Source organism: Tenebrio molitor, chromosome 7, assembly GCF_963966145.1.
Source record: "Tenebrio molitor chromosome 7, icTenMoli1.1, whole genome shotgun sequence".
Lineage (NCBI taxonomy): Eukaryota > Metazoa > Arthropoda > Insecta > Coleoptera > Tenebrionidae > Tenebrio > Tenebrio molitor.
The window spans coordinates 20,959,214-20,986,254 of record NC_091052.1 but is presented as its reverse complement, the minus strand read 5'-3'; the positions used below and the strand labels follow the sequence as shown (position 1 = coordinate 20,986,254).

The window sequence follows — 27,041 nt, the reverse complement described above, 5'->3', positions numbered from 1 at the left end:
TCTGCTCTGGACGAACCTTCACCTGAGAATCCTTTACGCACGGACTTGTCACTTTCCGCGTTACTCGCTGTATTGTCCACAGGCCACTTTGACGGGGCACATCCCACTTCTGATGTCAGAATAACAGGATGAGGTCTTAGTCGCCAAGACATTATTATTTGATATTTGTTATAAATAAAGGGAATAAAGAACGTAACGGTCCGCGCGCGTGTACCTAACGCTCCACTCTCCAGTTATTATGGTACTACCCTCGCGTCACACACGAACGTTCCGTTCGTCAGGGGTTGCCCCGCTGACGCGTTCTTAAGAACAGTGATAACATGTTTCTAAAAATAACTCTATTTGGTATAAGGAGTACAGCCAAAGCATTAAAATAACAAAATAAATCTTTTCCACGAGTGGCGCCGACATACGTGTTGGTCACCATTGATCACACTTGGTGTCAAAACTCAGCTGACGTTAAATCTCAATTAAGTTCAAATTGTCAATGCGCGCACAATGACAGATGACATAACCTTACAAAATGAATTTTCTTCATAATTTTTTTTTCGTTAGGGTAGTTATTCGGCTAATCGGGGCGGAGACAAATCCAACAATGTGTAACACAATAAAAATCATTGGTGTAAGCTCGGGACACATACTTTTGAGGTTATATGAAATCACTGAATTAACTGAACGATCAAGTTATCGACCGGGGTTGAAAATTATTGAATTACTAATATCGCTATTAAAAAATAGGGGTTGATGGTAGAAGGGTGAAAATTTAGGGTTGTATGTATTTTTTAATGCCACATCATAGAAAAATAAAAATAAACAATTTTGTCCAAAAAATAAAAAATAAATTTTTGGGGTGGACCACCCTTATCACTTAGGGGTATAAAAAATAGATAACAACCTATTCTCAGACCTACTGAATATACATATAAAATTTCATCAAAACTGGTCAAGCCGTTTCGGAGAAGTATGATAACTAAAACTGTGACACGAGAATTTTATATATTAGATACTATTGTATATAGAATGCAAAGTCAATGTATGCGAAATTTTTTGGTTTTAAGAGCTTAGCCCCAAATGTAAAGATGTCGCTTGTGATGTTTCTGTTACAGGTTTCTATGAATACGTATCATTTTTCCACGGCCTCCCAAATACATAAGACACTCGTCTCTTTAGTCTTTTCCCGGCTAATCGCATTCGAAAAATGTCTATTTTTGATAACTGCTATTATGCTATAACATAGAACATTCATAACACAAAGTCCGTTGTAGATTTTGGAAGATCATACTGATAATATATTTCAAAACGAGTCTCTAGGAGACAGTGGTTTTTTCTTTAAATTGTGACAGTAAAAAAATGTCAAAATATAATTGTCCAGTTTTTATTAAATGATTTAATAAAAACTTCTCTCGGCACCGTTTTCCGAACCCTTTTAGAGATCGAATCAGATTTTGTACATAGAAATCCTTTTGCCAAAATCTATATACATACAGGCTGTTTGATAAAAAACGCCTCAACCCATAACTTTTTTATTTATTATCCGATTTCAATGAACAAAAAAACCGAAGATATGATTTTTCATGTGCTATGAAGCAGCCATAAAATAATTTTTTTTTGGCGTTATTTTCAGTAGCTTACGATAGTCAACTTCTTTTTTTTAAATGGACACATGTAGTTTTTTAGGCTCAGTCTGATAAAGTTTTTTTTTTCTGAATCTAACGATGTATTAAAAGTTATCGTTTGGTTCATAGCTGACTGAAAAAAAAAAAACAATTTTTAATTGTGGTTCAGTTTATTATGAAATTTTCAAGTGTGCCGTGAAAAACAATTGGAATACAAATAGCAACAAATGTCAAGTGTGAGTTTGAAAATTTTCAGGTGCAATCTTGAAGAGTTTTATTATTATTTTCTTGGAAAACATAAATAATAATTAAATTTTTTTTTTTTTAATTATTATTATTTTTTCTATTAAGTTTTTGTTTTTGACTAATTACGATTTTTATTACACTCGAACATAAAATAATAGTCAAATGACTGCTATCCTGCATGACTGACAATGTTATTTTATACTTAAATAAAAAAAGTTTAAAAAAGCAGATGAAAGCTTCTAAGCTGACGTTTAGATGACATTTATCGTACTTTGTATTCCGATTGTTTTTCACGGCACTCTTAAAAATTTTATAATAAGCTGAACCACAAAAAAAAAAATTATTTTTTTTTCAGTTAGCTATGAACCAAATGATAACTTTCAATACATCATTAGATCCAGAAAAAAAAACCTTACCAGACCAAGCCTAAAAAACTACATGTGTCCATTTAAAAAAAAAAAGTTGACTATCGTTAGCTATTGAAATAACGCCAAAAAAAAAAAAAACATTTTATGGCTGTTTTGTAGCGCTTGAAAAACCATATCTTTGATTTTTTTGTTCATTGAAATCGGGTAATAAATAACAAAGTTATGGGTTGAGGCGTTTTTCATCAAACAGCCTGTATACAGGCTGTTGTCGAGATGACGCCATGCGTCTGTCAACATCATTTGATAATTCTCTTGAAGAAAGTAATAGTTATCTTGAGTTTAAATATCCTCAAGACACAAGATTTCGTCTACGAACAACAGATTGGAAAATAAGTGATCAAGATTTAACTGATGCAGGTCCTTCGAACGCTAATCTGGAACATAAATTCGGAAACGTCAAAAAGTGTCATAAAATTTCTGGAGAAAAATTAGTTTTTCGATGTGAAGAGATTTCAAAAAGGAAAAGGGCCTTAAAATTCATAGATCAAGGATTCATGGACTAATGAGCCAATCGTTTTCGTCAAAATCATTTTCTTCAGAAATTAATAAAACAAGAAGGAAAACTGAAGAAATTAATAACACTTCATTTAATTGCACGGATTATGAGAAGCAATTCGGATCTCAAGATAATCATTCTAGTGGACAACAAAGATTAAATTGTAATTTGTGTCCTGGAAAATCTTTTAAGGATAATACCAGATTGAAAATTCACGTAGATAAGTATCATACAAATAGTAACCTACCAACTTCTTCTAATTTCTCTTCAACGGTTTCTATCACAAAATTGCTTATTAATTTAAAACAGCAGCTACCAACTATTAGAAGATTGCCTAAAGCTTGTAGACATTTAGCTGCTGATAAATTAAGTTCAATTATTAATAATTGTCTTTCGACCAAATTAATCTCTTCATTTGAGGATCTTTTGCTATTCTCTTATAGAGCTTTCAATGTAGCCGATAAATCTGATAAATCATTGAATAAGCATATAAAAGAAAATCTTTCTAATTTTGAAGTACCTCAAATACGAACATCTTCTAAGAGACGAACACATTTATCACTAGCTAAGAAAGTGGAAGCAAAAGTAGCCGATTTTGATATCAAAGGAGCTGTTAAATTATTGTCCTCGGATGACTCATTAGCTTCATTCAATGAAGATGTTGCTGAAGAATTAAAAAAAAAGCATCCTTCACCATCTCGCGAACTTTTTTTTCCAGACGCTTTCAAAACGGGAGACTTTTCTTTAATAGTTAATGAGCAAAACGTTCGAGAAGCTATCAATTCCTTTCCTGCCGGTTCTTCACCAGGTTTAGATGGCATGAGACCACAATATTTAAAAGATATTATATCTTTATCAGCGGGCGAAGCAGGTCAGCGGGCACTAAGAGCTTTAACAAAACTGTGCAATTTTTTATTGTCTGGCCAACTTCCTTCAGAAATTTGTCATTTATTATATGGTGCGTCTTTATGCGCCCTTCATAAGAAAGATGGAGGAATTAGACCGATCGCTATAGGAAACTGTTTACGAAGATTGACTTCAAAGCTTGCTTGTTTTCAAAGTCGTAATATTGTAAATTCGTATTTATCTCCACACCAACTTGGAGTGGCAACTAAGCTAGGATGCGAAGCAGCAATTCATACTACACGTACCTTTGTGAATAACGACCTAAACCGTAGCAAAGTTGTTCTTAAATTAGATTTCAAAAACGCATTTAACTCAGTCGAACGAGATTGTATTCTAAAAGAAGTCCAATGTCATACCCCACTTCTTTACCCTTATCTTTATCAATGCTATAGGAATCCTTCAACTTTATTTTTTGGTGATCATTTAATTTCTTCTTCTGTTGGAGCTCAACAAGGAGATCCTTGTGGTCCTATGATTTTTAGTCTTGCCATTCAACCAATTATTTTATCTTTGAATTCTGAACTGAATATTTGGTATTTAGATGATGGAACCCTAGCTGATTACCCAGAAGTAGTTTTGTCTGACTTTAAGAAAGTTATCAATTTATCCAGAAAAATTGGTCTTGAATTAAACTTTAACAAATGCGAGATCTTTAGCTGTTCTGGAGACACAGATTTAAAAGTCATAAAGGAATTTCAAAATTTAGCACCAGGTATTAAAATTTGTGACCGAGGAAGTTTATCTCTTTTAGGCTCTCCAATCTTTGACCAAGACTTCAAAAACACTGTCGAAAAAACTATTATTACAGTTGAAAATCTTTTAAATAAAGCTGAATTTCTTAGCAGACACGTGGCTTATACCTTAATCAAGAACTGTCTTTTCATATCAAAATTTAATTTTTTATTAAGAACAACTCCTTTTTGGAAATTTTCTAATTACGTTAATTCCATTGATTCTTCTTTAAAATCTTCTTTAGAAAAAATACTTAATTTACGTTTAACTGATTTACAATGGTGTCAGTCCACTTTACCGATTAGATTTGGTGGACTGGGAATTCGCCGCATTTCCGATATTTGCCTCCCTGCTTTCCTATCTTCAGTTCATGGTGTTAAAAAGCTTGTTTCTCAAATTAAATTCAAAGGATAATGAGCTTATTATTCACCATTATGATGAAGCTTTAGCAGTCTGGGATGTAGAAAATGAGAACGAAAGACCAACAATTCCACAATTTCAGAAGAATTGGGATAATATCAATATCAAAAGAATAATTGACAATGACTTAATCTTTAATTCATCTAGGGACTTGGCTCGTTTTAAGGCTTTGCAATGCAGAGAATCAGGATCTTGGTTACATGCAATACCTCCTAATATTGGTACTCTCTTAGATAACACTTCCTTCCAAGTTTGTATTGGTTTAAGATTGGGTTGTAATCTTTGTACACCTCATATTTGCAAATGCAATGCGAAAGTTGATGAAATTGGTATTCACGGTCTAAGTTGTTCCAAAAGCAGTGGTAGATTTTCAAGACACACTGAAATTAATTCTATTATCAACTGGTCTTTGACTTCTATTCATGTTAATTCAACTTTAGAACCAAACGGACTATCTCGTGATGACGGAAAACGCCCTGATGGGATGACTTTAGTACCGTGGAATAAAGGTCAACCTTTGGTTTGGGACGTTACTGTCGTAGATACACTTGCAGACAGTTACGTATTGAAAACATCGGAAGTCTCAGGTTTTGCCGCTGAAATGGCTTGCAAACGCAAACATAACAAATATCGTTCAATTATTTCGTCAAACTACATATTTAAAGGTTTAGCCTTTGAAACCTTAGGCCCTTGATGCAAAGAAACAATAGATTTCATTAATGTCATCGGAGACCGACTTATCGCGGAATCAGGGGATTCAAAATCTAAGAAATTCCTTTTTGAGAGGATTTCCCTTGCCATTCAACGTGGAAACGCTGCAAGCATTCGGGGCACTTTTCCAGATTCCGCATTATTATCGGAAATTTTCGCATTGTAAATTAAAAATGTTATTTTGTGTTAAATTTTAATAAATAATTACTTTCTGTTTTACACAATGATAACTTTCAATACATCATTAGATTCAGAAAAAAAAACCTTACCAGACCAAGCCTAAAAAACTACATATAATCTGTTTCAAAATCAAAAATCCACCACCTGTTGAATTATGTTGGCAGAAAAAAAGAAATCCCTAGAATAAGTTTCATTTTTTGGGTTGGCCCAACCTCCCGCCAAAATTTGACATTGAACTGTTGAGTTTATTTACGTAACACAAAATAATTATTATGTACAAAAAGGTGGTAGCTAACGTATCATCACTTTTGAGTGATGTAATAAAATGAGAATAAAAAAACACGATGATTAAGACCTAAAACAACTGTCAACAGTTTTCTTTCATAACCCCACTTTTTTCTGACACTTGCAAACACACTAAAAACAAAAGTTGGCGACGTTGTCGGTTGTATTTTCAAGGTAGAATGCAGTGTTGGTGGATTTTTGATTTTGAAAGATTATATGTCCATTTAAAAAAAAAGTTGACTATCGTTAGCTATTGAAGATTACGCCAAAAAAATACATTTTATGGCTGTCTAGTAGCGCTTGAAAAACCATATCTTTGATTTTTTTGCTCATTGAAATCGGGTAATAAATAAAAAAGTTATGGGTTGAGGCGTTTTTCATCAAACAGCCTGTATATGCCATTCACGATGTTTTGGCATAAGGGGAGGCCATGGAAAAAGTACATTTAAGTTGGCAGTAAAGCTGTCTGTTGAATTAGGTTGTGTTTTTCTAAGTTTGAGTTTATAAACTGCGTCATTGTCTAGTCTAGTGCATTGTTGTCAGTTTTACTAGTTTGCAATAGAACAATACACACATTTTTAATCCAATTTAACAAAACAGGAAACTGACTTGAACAGACTACAGAATAGTAGGGACCGGGACCGGAAGACGAAGTGGCTCCTGTTAATTTATGCACCACTTAGATAACCCACCTATACAGTGTCTTAACCAACCAGTTAGTAACTTCTCAATTAATTTTTCATTTTAACCAAAACATTCCTAGAACTAGATTGTATAAAATCTTGTACCTACTGATTAAGCCTTACTTTATTCGAATCTTTCTGCAAAATATTTACACACCGATCGTCTATGACACAAAAGAACAAAACTATTCAACTTCCATAATTTCATTAGAAAATTCTGAATCATTATTACCTGCATCAAAATCCCAATCAAATTCCGAGTCACATTCTCCTAATGAAATTATTAAAGGAAGAACGTTTTCAAATAAAAGATTTCCCATTAATTTTGCCCAATCTTCCGAAATAAATTCTTCACAATATCTAGAAAAATGTTAGCAAATTTCAGGCGTACATTTCAAAATAGACTCAAGCCATAAATTCACAACTCTATGGCGAAGTTATAATAGGTCTTACAAAGCCCCTGTGCCATTTCAATTGGGTCGTTGTTTCTTCCTTTACTATCCGTGCTACCTACGATTCAATTTATACACAAAAAAAAAACTTGACTTGACAGTCTAATACAAACACCATCAATACGTTTTAAAGTCGCTTAATTATGATTACGGTAAATTCGGCAACATGTTACGATCATTTTGATAGGTCCGCATGTCAGGCACTTTAGTGACAGCAGAGATGACAGAAATCAAACATGTATCCAACGTTAAAAAATGAAATCATAGCCTCCACTTATGTCAAAACATCATGAATGGTATATAGAAAACTAAACGCTAAAAGACAAAGAATTTTTAATAAGTTATTGAATTTGTGGAATTCATTTTGCTCCAGAAGATTTTACCAGTTGTGGAAGTCTAAGTCATAGTGCCTATCCCGAACAACCTGCTTTTGAAGGTAAATAACAGTCAAAGTCATAGGTTTGTGCCTTTGTATTTGTTAAACTGTATTTTCTCGTAAAAATAAATCAGTTTAAATATTAACTGAAATAAAAAAATTATAAAATTAAATTTTATAATTTTTTATAAAAATAAATCAGTTTAAATATTAACTGATATTGTTCTTATCAGAAAAAGTATCTATTAGGTGTAAATCCCCCATAAATACCTTCAATACAATTTAGTAAAATAAAACAATAAAATCCATTTTTGTTTCATTTTTTTTATACTTAGCCCCAAAAATGCAGAGGGCGCCCTTGTTTTATTTCAAACAAATTCCCTGAACTTTGCATTCTACAGGGTCTATCAAAACTGGCAGACCAAAATAATATGATGAAATCCTCATCTTCGGGTAATAATAGGAAACATATTCAAAAATATCCATCCTCATTGGATTTTAAAATAAGAACGTTTTTAATTGACCAATCGCGTGTAGATATAAAATTACCTTAAAAAATTATATTAGTAACTATCGAAACAAATTTGATTGTTGCAACGACATAATAATTGAATATTATGTCATAATAAATTCTTTCTGACAATTACAAAAGTCATTAAAAACGCTTAATGTTTACTTCTTCAGAAAATTTTGATATGCTTGTCTTATATGGACAGTGTGATGAGAATGCCACAGTTGCTGCTCAGGAGTACGCAGTTCGTTTTCCCAATAGGGAACATCCTAGCAGAAATACTATAACCAGAAAAATATTATAACCTAAAAACGTCCGTCATTCCACAAACAATGCAGATACCCAACAATGCATATGCATCATTTGAAAGGGCGTATCCGAGTTCCTCCTGGTGGTCACTTCTATACCTGGATAACCCTTTTTAACGGACGAGTTCCTCCCGAGGTTATCGGGGATCACTCGATAGGTAGTCAACGGGTGGTAGCCGGACTAGATTATAATGACGAGTATTTTGCTTGAAATTGGCAATAAATACACTGATGAGAGGGAGAAACAATTTTATTTACAAGGGTAAATTAAAATGACATATGTACATGATATGAGTATACAGTGAGTTTTTTTAAGACTGGCCATAGGGTTTTACATCTCCAACGTATACGGTTATCACCTATTACATAACTTTCTGGCTTGACGAAATTTTGCACCATTCACTACAAGTTTGCCTTTTTCACTCAGTTTCCATGGTGACGCTTTTAAAGAAATAATTAAACTAAAAATGTTACTTTGAAATGGGCCTATTTATAAGTGAGATTTACCCCTGCATCCCACCAAAAAAGAGATGGTTTTAATCATTGGTCGCAAGAAGTACGTATGTCTTCTTATAAAGAAATATTTAATTTAATATTTTAGGAAAGACAATGTAATTCCTAATTACCCCATCATTCTTATCACCAGTGTTAATCCCTTACCGTTCACTACCTGTCACAAGACCTGAAAATTTCTGACCGCCGGGAGGAACTCCGCTGCCGCCATTTGAAATGCATCCATAGTTACAAATAAAGCAGGAAAACTAATTTATAGGTAACTTAACATCAACAACAGGATTGGTCAGTTTAAATTGCTTCTTTCCTAATTACTATTTAAGATAGATTTTTTTAACATTTTTCCTATTATTCCCAGAAGATGATGAATTCACCGTATTATTTTGGTCCGCCAGTTCTGGTAGACCCTGTATATACGAAGTATATATTATATTATCTATGGGGCTCGGCTTACACAAAATAAACTATATAGAACGCAAACTCCCTATTAAATTTTTGGTCCTTGAAAAATGCGCCATCTGTTGGCTTGTGGACGGTGTTTCCTTGGCCTGCTTGATTTTAGAATGTAGGTACATATTATGATTTATATTTATAAATTTTATTTTATATATTTTCATTAATACTATCACAAAAAATTCTTTTCATACATTTTTTTTATTTTCAATCTTTTCTTATTGTTTTGTCACCGATGAGGATTTTCATCAGCGAATGTAAATTTATTTGAGTCGGGAAATTGAAACTCACTTTGCGCTGGTATTTGTTTATTTTGTGAACTACCGTCTGATCTGACCGAGTGCTGGGCTCGTAGTTGGTTTCTCAACCTACCCTCTGGACCCAGGTAAAATACGCGCAGGTACCTCCCCCTGCTCCGGGTAGGGTGAGTCAACGCTTTCACTTTTTTCCTAATTCATAATGGTAAAACATAATTCTTTAATCCTAAGACTAAACACTTATACATTTCGGCCGCATTTACAAATATTTTGTTTTTATACATTAAAGTTCTCGTGTCCTTACCACTTAAAATTAACTCAGAGTTAATTTTCAGCTACAACGACATCACGGTTTTCTTGGTTTAACCATGGCTGCCACATTTTTAAGGAACACACAAGACGAGAACTCAACGTCTACTGAGCGAAAAATACCTAAACGTTCTATAGGTACAGGGATATCTTGGATTTATTAATAATGAGTGATGAGTAATGACTAACAATTTTAAGGGAATGTCTTCACGTAAGTGTCAAATTCGGGTGCGAAATAGTGTGTTATTTAATATATTTTCTTGGGCATATTTTCTAGAAAAATGAAACCTACGTACATTTCTTACCTGGCATGTTTTGCAAACCTAATCTCCATATTTGATCAATTCTTTTTTTTTTGTTCGATATGCCCCGAGATGGAAATAACTCAATTGAAAGTTTTTAATAAAAAAAAAAAAAATCTGGAAAAACTAAATTAAAATAATTCGGGGAAAACTGAAAGTGCTTTTTTGTATGAACTCAGGATTCGAACGATGGATATGCGTAATTCTTTTTTTTGTTTGTTAGGGTTTTGGATAAGTTTTCGGAAAAAAATTCGGGACAATTACAAAGGAAAGTCGGAAAATTCGGACAAATTTAAAAAATTATAATGTTTGTATGGACTCTTGATCATAACTGACAATAGGAGCTACAGTTAATTTCAAAATTATAGAGTACACCTAATTTTCTACAGTGTAAAATGCACTTACATTTTTTGTCAATGATCAATGTCAATTTTGACAAACCAAATGCCTAATCTAACCGAAAACGCGAAAGTGCTCATTAGAAGATGGGTGGTCCATCCTAAGGGTAGCTCACTATTATAACATCGACAAGAGCACCGTGCAGAGGATAAAACACACTATTATGGTGTTCTAAAATATCAACGACATTTTATGTTGTCAAACTTACCTAACCTATATAAAAAATATGACACTTAAATTTCAAAAAGGCATCTTTACATGTGGAAAAAACTGTAATAAATTGACTTCTTGATTTTTGAGGTGTACTCGATAATTTTGAAATTAACTGTACATATTTGCTTGATGCTTTTTTTTTTGTTTTCAATTGAAAAAAACCCTGGAAAATTTGAAGAAAAATCTGGAAAAACGCAATCCAGTAAATTAAAATAAAATTACATTTGCTTTGTGTTGTTACGCGATCTGTCCCACAAATGTAGTAGTTGTTTTATTTCTATTCCAATTTATTTGCCTACATGCACAAATGTCATGTGACAGCTGATTGTGAAATTGGGAATCAAACCAATCGGATTGTTTACTTGAACATCGATCTTGCAATCGAAATCGAAATGTAAATATTGGGTGATTCAAAATAATTCAAAATAATGTGTAATGAACTTTTAAAAATCAAATGCACGCTTATGAAATGTCATACAAATGTCAACTCTATCCCATTCACACAGTTGCCACATAAATTTTCGTACATAGTTGCAATACTTATTCATAATCATTTTGAATCACCCAAGAAAACTGCTTGAGATTCATTGTGATTTCAACTTTAATGGAAGAAACAAATAATTAGTTTGGACATGAAATTCTGACTTAATTAAATTGTGACTTAAATTCTGGAACAATTCGATCACATTCCAGGCACATCACACATTTCCAACATTTCAGCAGTGTAGAATACTGCCGATAGAATTCATCTCCCATGTAAAATTCCTCATTTTTACTTTGTTTACACATTTCCAATAGCTTTTCACAAATTCACAAAACGATCACAAACAAATTTAGCTATTGAAATTTGGACAAGACAACGTCTGTCGAGTCAGATCTTCGCGATGTTATAATATTGGGTTACCCTCCGAATCGACCACTCTTCTAATTTGGAAAGAATGATACCACGTAAACGTCAAATTCGCCTGTCAACTCTGTCAAAGCTGACAACCGGAAATCAGAAATGCGTTTAGATCACAGTGGTACCAATTGTATTTATATTTCATGTACATAAAAGACATCGAATTTATTAGAATTGTAAACAAGTTTCATTTAATAACCGAACGAAAGTCAAACCGTATAAGATATAGCCAGTACTATTGATCTCAATGAATTGAAGTTGGAAGGTTGATTAGGATTGATTATGGCTAATCAAAATGTTACAAAAAAAAAAAAATTCAAATCGGTGAAGCCGTTTTTGAGTTTTAACGAGACTAACGAACAGCGATTGTAGGTGATACGAAGTTCACCGGGTCAGCTAGTAATTCATAAAATGCAAGTAAATAATTTTGCAGAATTTAAGGAGATGCTAGTACTTAATTAGCATATGCTTAGAAAATCATAGAGAGATAAGTTTCTACTACTGTCTATATTCATAAAATATCTCTTAAAATAGAGAAGTTACTCACAAAAATAAGCATATTGTAGTGACCCAGTTTAAAATTTAAAATTTTTAATTCCCGGTACCGCCACGAGAGCGCGCCAAATGGGAAGGTACTAGCGGCTAGACTAGGAACTAAGGGATGGGGTTGGTACTCTTGGCGAGTTGTGGAGGCTGTTGAAAAGCGGAAAGATAGGGGGGAGGAAACGGGCTCGCGCGGGCGGTTGAAGGGAGTAGGTCACTTTTGTTTAGTTTTTCGAAACAAACACACCTTGCGAAGAGCGATCCAAGTTTCTCAAATTTGTAAGTTAAATCCGAACAATTACACTACCGTCCCGGGTAGATATTTTGTGTCCCCGTGACGAATCCGGCAGTTTCTTTTTTATCCACACGGGTAATTATTTATCTCACGTTCGTTGTCCGTTGTTTTTGTTTTTTTTGGGACCAGGACCACGTGGTAAGGGTATGTTGTAGATTTCATCTTGTTGCATGCTGTTTCTTTAAGAAGCGCCCCTTTGTTAATTTTAAGCGTTATCCCTAAAGTTTCTCCCGGGAGGTTCATTTTTTTGCAATCTTGTAATCTTGAAAATTAGTAGCCGTCGTCCGAACCGCGTGCGTTCATTTTGTTTTTTTTTTCCACTAACATTTTCTAACGGCACCCGACCCGCCATTTTCGTTTTGTTTAATATTGCCAGCGAGTATTGTATTCCTCTTTTTTTAAAGCGTTTTGTTTTAGCGTTATTTAACCTCGCGTTTTGTTCTCTGTTATTCCCTCATTGTTTAATGTTGCGTTTTTGTTTTGCTTATGTTATCATTGTTTAATGTTGCGTTTTGTCTTGCTTATGTTATCATTGTTTAATGTTGTGTTTTGTTTTGCTGATTTTCTCATCGTTTAATGTTACGCTTTGTTCGATTGAATTAAACTCGGTTTTTGTCTTTCTTTGTGTTGTTGCTAGATTTCGGAAAAGTTAAAGTAAAATGTTGTAAGTACGATCACATGGGGGCTAGGTGACATTCAGGAGGTCGGGGGATTGTTTAGTCAAATTTCCGTGGGGGCGACGGTTATGTAGGACCGTATAACGGAGGTGGTACAAGTTCTGCTGTATGCGACTCTGAGAAGCTGACGTGAAGTCCCCGTCGCAGTTATAGGGATCTCGGGAGTTTGTCCGGAAACGGTTGGTTGGGGAAGGTGGAACAAGTTCTGCTCTATGCGACTCTGAGAAGCTCATCGTACAACCCCGAACGCTTATATCACTCGGAATTGGTCGGTTCACAGTAGTCCGACACGCGATACCCCGAGTACCTATAAATGTCGCTGCTTTTAAGACGATTCAGATTTTTCTGGGTCCCCTCGCGGCCGAAAGTTTGTTACCTCCAGCTCTAAGTTCCCGTTGGCGTACCTTGTCCGCGTAGTTTCAAATAACCATTGTTTTTGTCATTAGTCTAATTGTGAAATATGAGTAATACCTGGGATACGGTTTTTGAAGAGGGTTTTTCATCCGTCCCTGTCTGTAATAACTGCTTTATAATTTGTTTACTTGTTTTGCAAGCTGTAACTGTCATTTTGTCTGTCATGTGCCCGTTTTTCTGTTATTTTAAATATTGTTGCATCCATCTAGTCGTTTATCTTTGTGATGTACTCAACTAGTTAATTTCTCGTACTTCGTCAAACTTAATTTCTGTCCTATGTATTCGTTTCAATTTCTTTTTCATCAAAGTTATTACAGGCATTTTTAATAAAAGGTATTTTGCGTCCCTCACATGTGTGTTTTATTTGCGGCACTCTTCCAACTGGAACCCTCATCGTTTGCATTTCGAACCTTTTTTTTTTCGCCAAAAGAAAGACACAACGTAGGGCTCCTCCGATTCGATGACGATCACGACCACATTTGTTACCGTTTTGCGCAGGTTCAAATATTTGGCGGAAAAAGTAATGTATACAAATCATTACAGAATTGGTGCCGTGACCAGGATGCAAATTGCGTGAGATCCTTGTGAAGAGAGCCGAGTTTACGTTTTCGTTTCTTTGTTTGTCTGTTTTGTGCCTGTTCATGTACTCACCTCGCAGGGGGCGCAGATTCCCCTTGTGTGTGTTTTGTTGTAGAGGAGGACCACGATGGAAGCCGGACGTAGACGCGGAAGAGGAAGGGTGCTTAGACCCAGGGGTAGGGCCCCAGCCACCCCGCGGAACCGTGCACGACCACGAGAGGATGACACCACGATAGCGCTGTTACGCCAACAGCAGGAAATCATGGCGCAGATGGTGGAGCAACAACGACGCACGAACACGGTGATCGAGCTACTTGCGGCGAGACTCGTCCAGGTACCAGAGGCAGAAGCCCGTGCCCCTACACCACCGCCGATTGAGGTCCGACCTCCGACACCGGCCCCACCAGGACATGAGGTACCTGAGCCACAGGGGGAGCTTGTCGTGCCACCACGTACTCCCGACCGAGCACCGGACCCGGAAGCCCAGCCAGAAGCCGCGGATTGGCGTCGAATTGCACTTGCAATGGCCACCAGCGCAGCGAAAGCTGCAGGACGACGTCCAACTTTTGCAGGTTTGGACACGGAGAACCCGGCCGAATTCTTGGAGGAGTATGAGCGGTACTCCACGGACGCCCAGGTACCTCCGGAGAAGAAGTTGTCGGAGGCAATCCGATGTCTCCGCCAAACAGCGGCCCGTTGGGCAAAGTTCCACCAAGGTAAGTGGCGAAGCTTTCAGGAATTTAGCGTCGAATTTTTAGCTACCTACTGGTCGGCGGGTCGACAACTGGCGGTTCGAGCGCGGGTTTTAAGCCAGCGCTACAACATGGCCAAAGGAGACTCGATGGTGGACTTCTTCATGGAGCAGGCCACCCAGTTGCGCACACTGACACAGCCCATTCCGGAGTGTGTAATGGTGGAGGATTTGATGCGTCTCTTTCCGGAGAACATCTCGCTGCTGTTCAAGTCGGAAAAGCCACGCGGCGAGAGGTCAATCCAAGAGGCCCTGGATTTCCTGGAGCGCCAGTCTGTGCTACATCCTCCAAAACGTCCACGAACGGAGTTTGCCTCACCAAACCGAACGTGGGAGGCACCACATCGGGCAGGACCGACACCACAAGCGCCACCACAAAGGATGGTTGCGTCTGCCGCCATCGGAGAGACGGAAGGGGCGTTCAACCCATTCTCGGTGCCACCTCCGGGTCACTAGTGGGGTAACGATGGCAGAGCGGGAACGAGAGGTGTTCCCCTGATTGTTCCGGCGATAGGAGAAAAAGAAAAAGGGTAACTATAACATTGCCAACCTAAAGTTGTGTCATACGAAAGCATGAGTCTGCCTTAAATGTTCTATTCCATGTACCACGGACCTCGGGGGCGTCGTCAAGGATTGTTACCCCCCCTGCAGCCGGCCAAAACGACACCGACACCAACGCGACTACACACCACAACACGACAACCAGCCATAGCATCACTTTAACGTCCAAAAATTTGTAAACTGCGCCACCGTTTTAAAGCGTCTTCAGTCACTTCCACATTTTTTTTCGTTCCGAAGAAGCTTGGGGGCGTGTGTAGTGACCCAGTTTAAAATTTAAAATTTTTAATTCCCGGTACCGCCACGAGAGCGCGCCAAATGGGAAGGTACTAGCGGCTAGACTAGGAACTAAGGGATGGGGTTGGTACTCTTGGCGAGTTGTGGAGGCTGTTGAAAAGCGGAAAGATAGGGGGGAGGAAACGGGCTCGCGCGGGCGGTTGAAGGGAGTAGGTCACTTTTGTTTAGTTTTTCGAAACAAACACACCTTGCGAAGAGCGATCCAAGTTTCTCAAATTTGTAAGTTAAATCCGAACAATTACACTACCGTCCCGGGTAGATATTTTGTGTCCCCGTGACGAATCCGGCAGTTTCTTTTTTATCCACACGGGTAATTATTTATCTCACGTTCGTTGTCCGTTGTTTTTGTTTTTTTTGGGACCAGGACCACGTGGTAAGGGTATGTTGTAGATTTCATCTTGTTGCATGCTGTTTCTTTAAGAAGCGCCCCTTTGTTAATTTTAAGCGTTATCCCTAAAGTTTCTCCCGGGAGGTTCATTTTTTTGCAATCTTGTAATCTTGAAAATTAGTAGCCGTCGTCCGAACCGCGTGCGTTCATTTTGTTTTTTTTTTCCACTAACATTTTCTAACGGCACCCGACCCGCCATTTTCGTTTTGTTTAATATTGCCAGCGAGTATTGTATTCCTCTTTTTTTAAAGCGTTTTGTTTTAGCGTTATTTAACCTCGCGTTTTGTTCTCTGTTATTCCCTCATTGTTTAATGTTGCGTTTTTGTTTTGCTTATGTTATCATTGTTTAATGTTGCGTTTTGTCTTGCTTATGTTATCATTGTTTAATGTTGTGTTTTGTTTTGCTGATTTTCTCATCGTTTAATGTTACGCTTTGTTCGATTGAATTAAACTCGGTTTTTGTCTTTCTTTGTGTTGTTGCTAGATTTCGGAAAAGTTAAAGTAAAATGTTGTAAGTACGATCACATGGGGGCTAGGTGACATTCAGGAGGTCGGGGGATTGTTTAGTCAAATTTCCGTGGGGGCGACGGTTATGTAGGACCGTATAACGGAGGTGGTACAAGTTCTGCTGTATGCGACTCTGAGAAGCTGACGTGAAGTCCCCGTCGCAGTTATAGGGATCTCGGGAGTTTGTCCGGAAACGGTTGGTTGGGGAAGGTGGAACAAGTTCTGCTCTATGCGACTCTGAGAAGCTCATCGTACAACCCCGAACGCTTATATCACTCGGAATTGGTCGGTTCACAGTAGTCCGACACGCGATACCCCGAGTACCTATAAATGTCGCTGCTTTTAAGACGATTCAGATTTTTCTGGGTCCCCTCGCGGCCGAAAGTTTGTTACCTCCAGCTCTAAGTTCCCGTTGGCGTACCTTGTCCGCGTAGTTTCAAATAACCATTGTTTTTGTCATTAGTCTAATTGTGAAATATGAGTAATACCTGGGATACGGTTTTTGAAGAGGGTTTTTCATCCGTCCCTGTCTGTAATAACTGCTTTATAATTTGTTTACTTGTTTTGCAAGCTGTAACTGTCATTTTGTCTGTCATGTGCCCGTTTTTCTGTTATTTTAAATATTGTTGCATCCATCTAGTCGTTTATCTTTGTGATGTACTCAACTAGTTAATTTCTCGTACTTCGTCAAACTTAATTTCTGTCCTATGTATTCGTTTCAATTTCTTTTTCATCAAAGTTATTACAGGCATTTTTAATAAAAGGTATTTTGCGTCCCTCACATGTGTGTTTTATTTGCGGCACTCTTCCAACTGGAACCCTCATCGTTTGCATTTCGAACCTTTTTTTTTCCGCCAAAAGAAAGACACAACGTAGGGCTCCTCCGATTCGATGACGATCACGACCACATTTGTTACCGTTTTGCGCAGGTTCAAATATTTGGCGGAAAAAGTAATGTATACAAATCATTACAATATCCTTATAAAATCACAAGTCTGCTATTCATTAGACTTATAAGTCAATTGACTAAACTAGGCTATGCTTGTCATACCAAAAAATCAAAGAACTTATATGATGTAAGTATCTGCTCATAAGGGCAAGCATCTGTTTATGAATATCGATTCAAATATGTACTTTTACATTGAACCGATACTTTTAACTAAATACTGATGCTTATAAGTAGGTAGATACTCATTTTTATGAATATCACCCATTAAGTCTTTTCGTTTTCAAGATAAAAATAATTGAAAATTTGGTAAATTTGCTGTACGGTTGCCTTAAAAAAAAAACGGGAACTGTCAGAAAAAGTTCTGTCAGATTTTATTAAATTTTTATAGTTTGAAACGACATTTTAGAATTTAGGTTAAAAAACTGTACTTATGTGTCAGAAATACTACTGTCAAACAGACACAAATTGACAAATTAAATTTCCAATTCACATTAGGTCAAATTTCATTTCCCGTTTTTTTTTGAAGCCAACTGTACGCTAGTGAGTTAATCGGGTTTAAAAAGATGTGTTTCATATCGAAGGCACATCTAATTACAATTTTCTTGGTCACCCGACATATCCAATGACAGATTGTTGACAAACAGAATTATACAGTTTAATAACCATGTGGACAATTCGGTGAAATGTACAGGTTTTCATAAATGATTCATGCATCAGGTGTGCCATGTATTTAAATGGAGATACAGCCTTCTTGTGACACGAATCATTTATGAAAACCCGGTATAAGTCGTGCCAAAATCAAATAACCACCAACTGTGCATTCTACCGAGAAAATCAACCGGCAACGTTGTGTAATTAGATTTTATTGGTCTATTATCCTAGTAATATCAAAATTACCATTAGTACGCTTAATTTAATTTTGTTTTCACCAACTTAATTCAATAGGTAGTGGTTATTTGGCGAGCGAACGTTACCAATGTTAAAGTGTTTTACCTCAATGTCCAACATCAACATCATAAGTAAGTAGTACTTACTTATGATGTTGTCTCTGGAACATTTTTGTTTTCATGTTACGAATCTCTATCGTTGGAAATATGTAGTGTAGTAAATTGAGAAAATCAAAATTTAAAAGTAGATAAGCCAAGACTTGTATATTTTACTATTTATTTATTTATTTATTTATTACTATACGAGTATTTTACTATTTACTATACAGGTGTCTCAAAAATGGCGCCCAATCTCTTGAGTGGTTAAGATATTTGAAGAGTTAAGTTAAATTTCGTTGTGAAATTTTTTTTCCTTTGGCTAGTTTTCAAGTTATACAGAATTTGAAGTAAGCAAATGTGGCAACATCGGTTGGTATGCACAATCAACTAAAACTAAACCAATTCTCCTTTGAGAAAAAATATTCAGTAGTAAGAATGCATGGCAACAAATAATTGTTGACTGTGATTATTATCGGTGAACAATGACAAATAATAAACTTGACATTTTAAAGAATTTGAAGTTTTTAATTCAGAATTTAATTATAATAAATGCTCAAAATTATATCCATTAACGCTTAAGCAAGCATGGGCTCTTCATTGAATATTTTGTTGTACATTTTCTAGCATCTCCACCGTTACGGTAGCAGCAGCAGCATTAATCCTGTCGATCAGAATTTCTACCGTTTCGGGTACAGTCTGGTGCGTTTCTCCATACATCTGCCCCCATAAAAAGAAATCCAGTGGAGTTAAGTCGGGAGACCTTGCTGGCCACGCCACTGGACCACCTCTTCCTATCCAACGGTTTGGATAACTTTCATTTACCCATGTTCTCACAGGAAGCGCAAAATGCGGTGGAACACCGTCCAATTGCAGCCACATGTTTATCAGAGTGGCTAGAGGAATGTCTTCCAAAAGATTTACGAAGTCGTTGTTTAAAAAATTTAGAAAATTTTGGTGATTTAGTCTGTGGGGTAAAATACATAGGCCTAATAAATGACTCCCTATAATACCAGCCCAAACGTTCACACTGAATTTGTGTTGATGGCTACTACTACGGAAAAGTCGGGGGTTCTGAACTGCCCAGTAGTGATTGTTGTGATAACTAAAAACTCCATCTCTCGTGAACGTTGCTTTGTCTGTCCATAAGACTTTGCTTATGAAAGCAGGGTTCTGTTGGTTCTGATTCAACAACCAATTGCAGTATCGAGCTCTGGGTTCCTAATCACCTTTATGTAAGGCCTGCACTCTTCTGTAGTGAAACGGATGAAGGTGCTCACTTTTCAAGATTTTCCCCACAACACTATGATGAACTCCCAAGGTTCGTCCAAGTTGTCTAGTGCTCCTCTCTGGAAACGTGTCAATTACCTGAAGTACTTGTTCTTCTAGTTGAGTGTTCTGGTCGTTCTTGGACGTCCACCGTCATGATTATTGTTGTCAATGAACTGCCCCGTTTCATGGAGCCGTTGGTCCAATCTCTGAAAAACTTTTCTGTCCGGATGTCGTCAATGTACAGTCGTTGACCAAAATAAAATAGGACAAAGTAAATTTCGATTGTGTAATTCGATATTTTTGCGAAATCCATCTCTTAGGAAACAAAAATGTCAAAAATAAAAAAACAATTCTGATAAGTGTCATCATTCGACAATATTTCAAAAACTCACAATCATTCAACTGAACATAGTGACAATGACGAGATGACAAGTGAAAAAACATAACCTAACTTTTTGTAAATCAATTGTCAAGTCAAATCAAGTTGTTATCTGAGACACATACGTCTCAGTTACACTACACAAATCTTTGAATTGTGAAACTGTCTAAGGTAACACTTTGTCCTATTTTATTTTGGTCAACGACTGTACGTAATGCGCGGAATATTCTGCGGCTGCAGCAGCATAGTTCCCGTGACAGCTACCAAGAATAAGGTACATGTAACAGTACTTTACCAGACCTCTATTCTTTAAGACCCTTAGGAGATTGGGCGCCATTTTTGAGACAGTCTGTATATTATTTTAATTAGTTTTTTTGTATTGACATGAAATTAAATTTTCAGATTATAAAATCAAAATGCAAAATTCCCGGTCGCCCCTTGAATCATCCCAGTTGCGAAAGAAACGATTTAGAAAAGTACTATTTTTGTTCGACACTGTCAGAATTTGAGAATTTTCGTGAAACATCAACAACAAACAATAAAACCCAGTCTTCCATATGGTGTACAACACGGTTAAACTAAATCATCCTCGGAATCCGAATCATACTACATATATTTTTAAATTGCCAAATAAGGAAATTCAAAATTATTAAACTGAAACAACAAGTGATGCCAACATACAGGTGTCCCAAAAATGGCGTACTAACGGTGCACTACGGTGTAGAAGAGACTACCGTAAACGTCAGAAAAATGTTTAAAAAATTCTATTGGACTTAATTGGTGATTTGGCGGTCCTTGAAAGTGGCACTTAACAGGAAAATTATTTTGAAATATATGTATTAAATTGTCATGACAGCTACCTCTAATCGTACATATTATCACAAAATACAAGATTACTCACTACCAATATCTAATCCTGCACAATAGTGAATTTAGAAGCTTTGGAAATCGAAAAAATTATTTTAAATCCACTACGGTAACATTGCTAGGTAATGATGTACGAGTACATCTTTGTTTACACTGTATTACCGTTAATAATAAAAATAATAATAATTAATTTTTTTGTCTGAAAAATTTTTTCCATATTTTTTTCGTGTACATTTAAAGCTCCTGGATACGGTAGTAAGTAGTTAGTACGCCATTTTTGGGACACCCTGTATTGTCATATTGACAGCACGGATGTCATTGAAAACGACTATAATCAAGGCTGTCTCTATTTTAAAATAGAGACCGCCTTGCTATAATACACAAAAAGTGGTGGGGCGAAAACAAAACAAAACAAGATTATGCCGATATCTTCAACACATCTTTTGAGAAAATCAAAATTTAAAAGCCAAGACTTGTATATTTTACTATTATTTTAATTAATTTTTTTGTATTGACATGAAATTAAATTTTCAGATTATAAAATCAAAATGAAAAATTCCCGGTTGCCACTTGAAATATCCAGTTGCGAAAGAAACGATTTGGAAAAGTACTATTGCAAGGACTGCAATTTTGAAACCGATCTTGTGGTAATTTTAAAGCAACATTTCAAGGAATATCACAGAAAGAACACTGACTGCGCGCAAGATCAACCAAAAAATGACACTCTTGTAAAAAGCTACATTTGTCAGAAATGCTCGTTTGAAACATATTCCGTTTTAATGTGGATTAAACACTTGGATGGTTCATGTTTTAACTCAAAAGAAGAACGTGAGAACGTTAGTGACGCAGAGTGGTACCCATGCGAATGTGATTCCTTTATGACAAAGGAGGCAACAGTTTTGGAAAATCAACAGGCCGCAAAGCAGCCACTTCACCACTTCCAGTGGTATAGTTGTGATAAATGCGAATTTAAGACGAAATATAAGGGCAACATTAAAAATCATAACACAATTCATCTCTCAGCAAATGCGATCCAGTGGTTTAATTGTGATGAATGCGAATACAAAACGAAATTTAACAAATGCATTAAACGACATAAGAAAATTCATTTGTCAGCAGATGCTGTCCAGTGGTATAGCTGTGATAAATGCAAATACAAAACGATATATGAGGACAACTTGAAAAAACATAACACAATTCATCTCTCAGCAGATGCAATCCAGTGGTATTATTGTGATAAATGCGAATACAAAACGAAATATAACAAACACATTAAACGACATAAGGGAATTCATCTCTCAGCAGATGCTGTCCAGTACTATTGCTGTGATAAATGCAAATACAAAACTATATTTGAGGACAACTTTAAAAGACATAACACAATTCATCTCTCAGCAGATGCCATCCACTGGTATAGTTGTGATAAATGCGAATTTAAAACGAAATATAAGAGCCACATTAAAAATCATAACACAATTCATCTCTCAGCAGATGCAATCCAGTGGTATAATTGTGATGAATGCGAATACAAAACGAAATTTAACAAATACATTAAACGACATAAGAAAATTCATCTCTCAGCAGATGCTGTCCAGTGGTATAGCTGTGATAAATGCAAATACAAAACGATATATGAGGACAACTTGAAAAAACATAACACAATTCATCTTTCGGCAGATGCAATCCAGTGGTATTATTGTGATGAATGCGAATACAAAACGAAATTTAACAAATACATTAAACGACATAAGAGAATTCATCTCTCAGCAGATGCTGTCCAGTGGTATTACTGTGATAAATGCAAATACAAAACGATATATGAGGACAACTTTAAAAAACATAACACAATTCATCTCTCAGCAGATGCCATCCAGTGGTATAGCTGTGATAAATGCGAATTTAAAACGAAACATGAGGGCAACTTTAAAAAACATAACACAACTCATCTCTCAACAGATGCAATCCAGTGGTATTATTGTGATAAATGCCAATACAAAACGAAATATAACAAAGATATTAAACGACATAAGGGAATTCATCTCTCAGCAGATGCTGTTCAATGGTTTAGCTGTGATAAGTGCGAATATAAAACGAAAAGAAGCGACCATTTAAAACAACATAAGAAAAAGCATCTGTCAGCAGATGCTGTTCAATGGTTTTGTTGTGATAAGTGCGAATTTAAAACGAAACGAAACCATTGCCTAAAACAACATAAGAAACGTCTGGTTTGTCTAAAACCAAAAGTATAGTCTTCCCATTTCTAATTTGGTTTTACTACCAACCCTGTTGTCAGGGAGTTAAATACCCCGACAATAGGCAACTACCGCCATAAATCCTAGGACTGTAAAAGAAGGTCTGTTGTCTGACCAGGTTACAATATCTTCACTATTGCCAAAACCAGAACCCCAGCCCCTAATAATTACAATTGCACTGCCATAAAACCAAATTATAAATGGGAAAACTTTACTACCTAAAAACAACGTTGAAGAAAGACTCAAATAACTGGTCATATCATTTCCAAACAATATATCATGTCATCAAATGAAACCCTTGACTGAGTACTGTAGGGGTTGAAAAAAGTAGCAGTGTAAAGTCTGAATTTCCTGCCGTTTGACATGAATGACATTGACCCACGTAGATACAATCAGTGTTGTAAAAATACCGGTAATTTTTGTTTGGGTAATATTACCGGTTTTATTACGGTTTTTTTTTTGGTAATTTTGGGTAATATTTGTTAAAACATCGCAATTAGTAATAAGAGTTCCAAAAATATAAATTGTATGTACAGTGCGACACTAAAAATTTACACATTCGATCGAAATTTGAAAAATTTTACTCTGTAAATTAACTTTTTATTAAAGACGTTGTTGTCGGCATCATCGACTACGTCAATTTTGACAAATCATAGGCACGTACCAAGTGTTAAAATGACTAATTTTAAATAATATGCAACAATATAATATCACCCCTTTTTTCATTTTTTGTCTTTTTGTTTCTCCATTGTACATTCAATGAGTTTTATTCCCTACACCACTGATTCAAATTATTTTAGTGACATTTTATAAATACCGGCGACTGTCAATTTTAGCACAAATTTACAAAGTCAAAATTTTTCATTTGTCGAAGTTTCTCACTTTTCACTAGCCGCAACTGTACCTAAAGTTGACTCAAGTTGCAAAAAACCAATTTGGATTTGCAACAGCAATTTTATGGCATTAGTCATTTGAAATTACTTTAAAACTGTACTTATATGGGAAATATTCAATCCAAACTATGATTTTCAGGTCTCTTTGTGCCTTTGTTTGGTTAAAAAATATTGAAAAAGTGCTGTTGCAAATGAAAAGTGTTTTTTTGCAAGTTGAGTAGACTATAAACACTTAAACTCGGTACAAGTTGCAAAGACACTTGTCATTTGCAACAGCACTTTTACGGCATTAGTCATTTGAAATTACTTTAAAACTGTACTTATATGGAAAATATTCAAGCCAAACTATGATTTTCTGGTCCCTTTGTGCTTTTATTTGGTTCAGAAATATGAAAAAAATGCTGTTGCAAATGACAAGTGTGTCTTTGCAACCTGTACCGAGTTTAGTATTTTACAAACTTTGCATATAAATTTGGATATCTTTCCCTGGCGCTTTGTTTCGGCAAAATAATTTCTGATTTCCGATTTTTTACGCATGATGCGAGAATGTTGGAATTGGAAATTGGAACCAATAATTCAAATTTCAGAATTTAGATCATCAGTCATCACCAGAGACCGGCGGAAAAAGGTTTTCGCCTCCCACCACTCTAGTACAATGGCTTGGTAGCTTTGAGTTCGCCAAATGAATTGTTTGCGTGTCAATTGCGAATTCGAAAATTATATCTCGGACGAGTAAAACCAATTTTTGATTTTGTCAACACAGAATTGAACAATGTTTCTTGTTTATATGAGAATGAGGATGACGAAGAAAGCATTTAAAATAGGTAAGTTTTAGCAAAAATACAAAGTTCCGGGTTATTTCTGCTCGTCGAATAAAAAAATTATTTTCTCAAAAAGTACACGGGCTATCGACTTAATTCTTTTTTTGAAAACTTTTCCAATATCTTAGTTACATTTGACTCGCTGCATGTGTATGGAAATTTTCAATATTTCACATGGGTCCCAGCAGAGTGAAGTTTATGATGCGCATTTTTGATTAATCGAAATTCATTAATTATTTTTTTCAAAACTATCGATATTTGCAAAATTTTCAATTCACTGTTGGAAGCGCTCTACTTTTTAGTATAAATATACAGAAAATCAAAATTATAGCTTCAATAGTTGAATTAACACAGCGTTAAATGTTACGAAAAACGTAGTTTTTCGGACTACATCTCAACTACGTAGTTATAAAAGCCGTTTTCAAAGTTTGGTCCTATTAAAAAAGTTGTAGATGACCATTCCTTATGCCCCAAAATGTCCCCTACAAGATAGGATATGTCTCATTTAGTTATACCTTTGAATAACTAATTCATAATTGCAGTCCGATTTTACTCCACTAATAGGGTATTGTGGTGGGAGTTATTCGCTAGCGTTTGACCATTTTTCGCCGGTCTCTGGTCATCACTCATCAAGTGCGTCTATCGATATTTTAAAACGACCTTTTGCTTCCTTCAGTGGTTTATTGTCGGCTAACAAAGATTGTCGTAAAAGTGGTGAGTAACCGGTCCTCAATAATCCGCAGGTACCATCGAGAGTTTTTGTTACAGGGTAGGTAAATAATGAGACCATCATAAACGACCCAAAATGTTAACTAGTGTTTAAAAAGTCGTTTCAAAATATCGATAGACGCACTTTCACTCTCAATCATACAGCATCAGATCAGATTTGTTTGAAGATAGAGGGCACCATCTTCAAAATTACCGAAAGTATTGAAACTTACCGTAAATTACCGTCACGTTACCGGTAATAAAGCCAAAATTACCGAAAGGGATGAAACTTACCGTATATTACCGTAATATTACCGGTACTTTACCAGTAATAAAACTGACTCCCAACACTGGATACAATCGTTTGTTGTTTTTTAAACTTGATCTTTTGTGGTCTGCCAGTGCTTTCCAGAATTTCAATAGTTTGATTTTCGGCTTTTTCAAAACCTTACTAAGCTGTGTTTAAACTGGTTTGTTACGAGAGAAATTTTCATGGTCGAAAGGAAAAAAAAATTGATGGCAACTGGGAATATTCTGTCAATGAATGTTTTGAGGAGGTCCATGTACAAATTCTGATTGGTGCAATTAAAGAAATGTCCTCAGGAAGTAATTGAGAATTTTCAATAAATAGTGGAAGATTCACCTTGAACTTCGATTGGGCATTTCTCACAACATGCTGATCTTTCTGTTGGAACTTGTCATAAAATTTTAAGAGAAGACCTGCATTTATTTCCATATCGGCTCACCTGTCTTGAGCAGTTACATGTCAATGACTTTCCCCAAAGATTAAACTTTTGTCGATGGTTTTTGAATACAATGGTTGATGCATATTTTCATTTGTCAGGCTACGTAAATTTACAAAATTGAGAATGTGGCGTTCACAAAATCCACATTTCTTTGCTGAAGCTCCACATCCACATTACCCCCCAAGAAATTGGAGTTTGGGCTTCTATTCGCCAACGTAGGATCATTGGCCCATATTTTTTCCAAGTTAGGTTACTGTAGACGTTTGTTACTCATTTTATTATCTCAAACATATTTGCAAGCAACATCAATGGAGAAAGATACCGTGTTGACATTTTAGCACATTTTTAAATGAGCTTCATGATGATCATGGCCTCCCAGATCGAAAGAGTTCAGTGTTTTGAAGAGAGCAGCACATTAAGGGACTTGGAGGATTGCCTATCCTCAGTAACATAACCTTAAAAAAT

At 36.0% G+C, this 27,041-nt stretch overlaps 1 protein-coding gene across 1 annotated transcript in view; it reads left to right on the top strand.

Annotated features, from left to right (window-relative positions):
* The window catches only part of LOC138135662 (zinc finger protein 431-like), a 59,363-nt gene that overhangs the window by 13,496 nt on the left and 18,826 nt on the right, over positions 1-27,041 (top strand). The window contains exons 2-3 of the mRNA XM_069054458.1: positions 9,909-10,020; positions 21,691-25,125. Of these exons, the coding sequence (XP_068910559.1) occupies positions 9,942-10,020; positions 21,691-23,405 (1,794 nt within the window). The 5' untranslated portion in view covers positions 9,909-9,941 and the 3' untranslated portion in view covers positions 23,406-25,125. The remainder of the gene's footprint in view (positions 1-9,908; positions 10,021-21,690; positions 25,126-27,041) is intronic.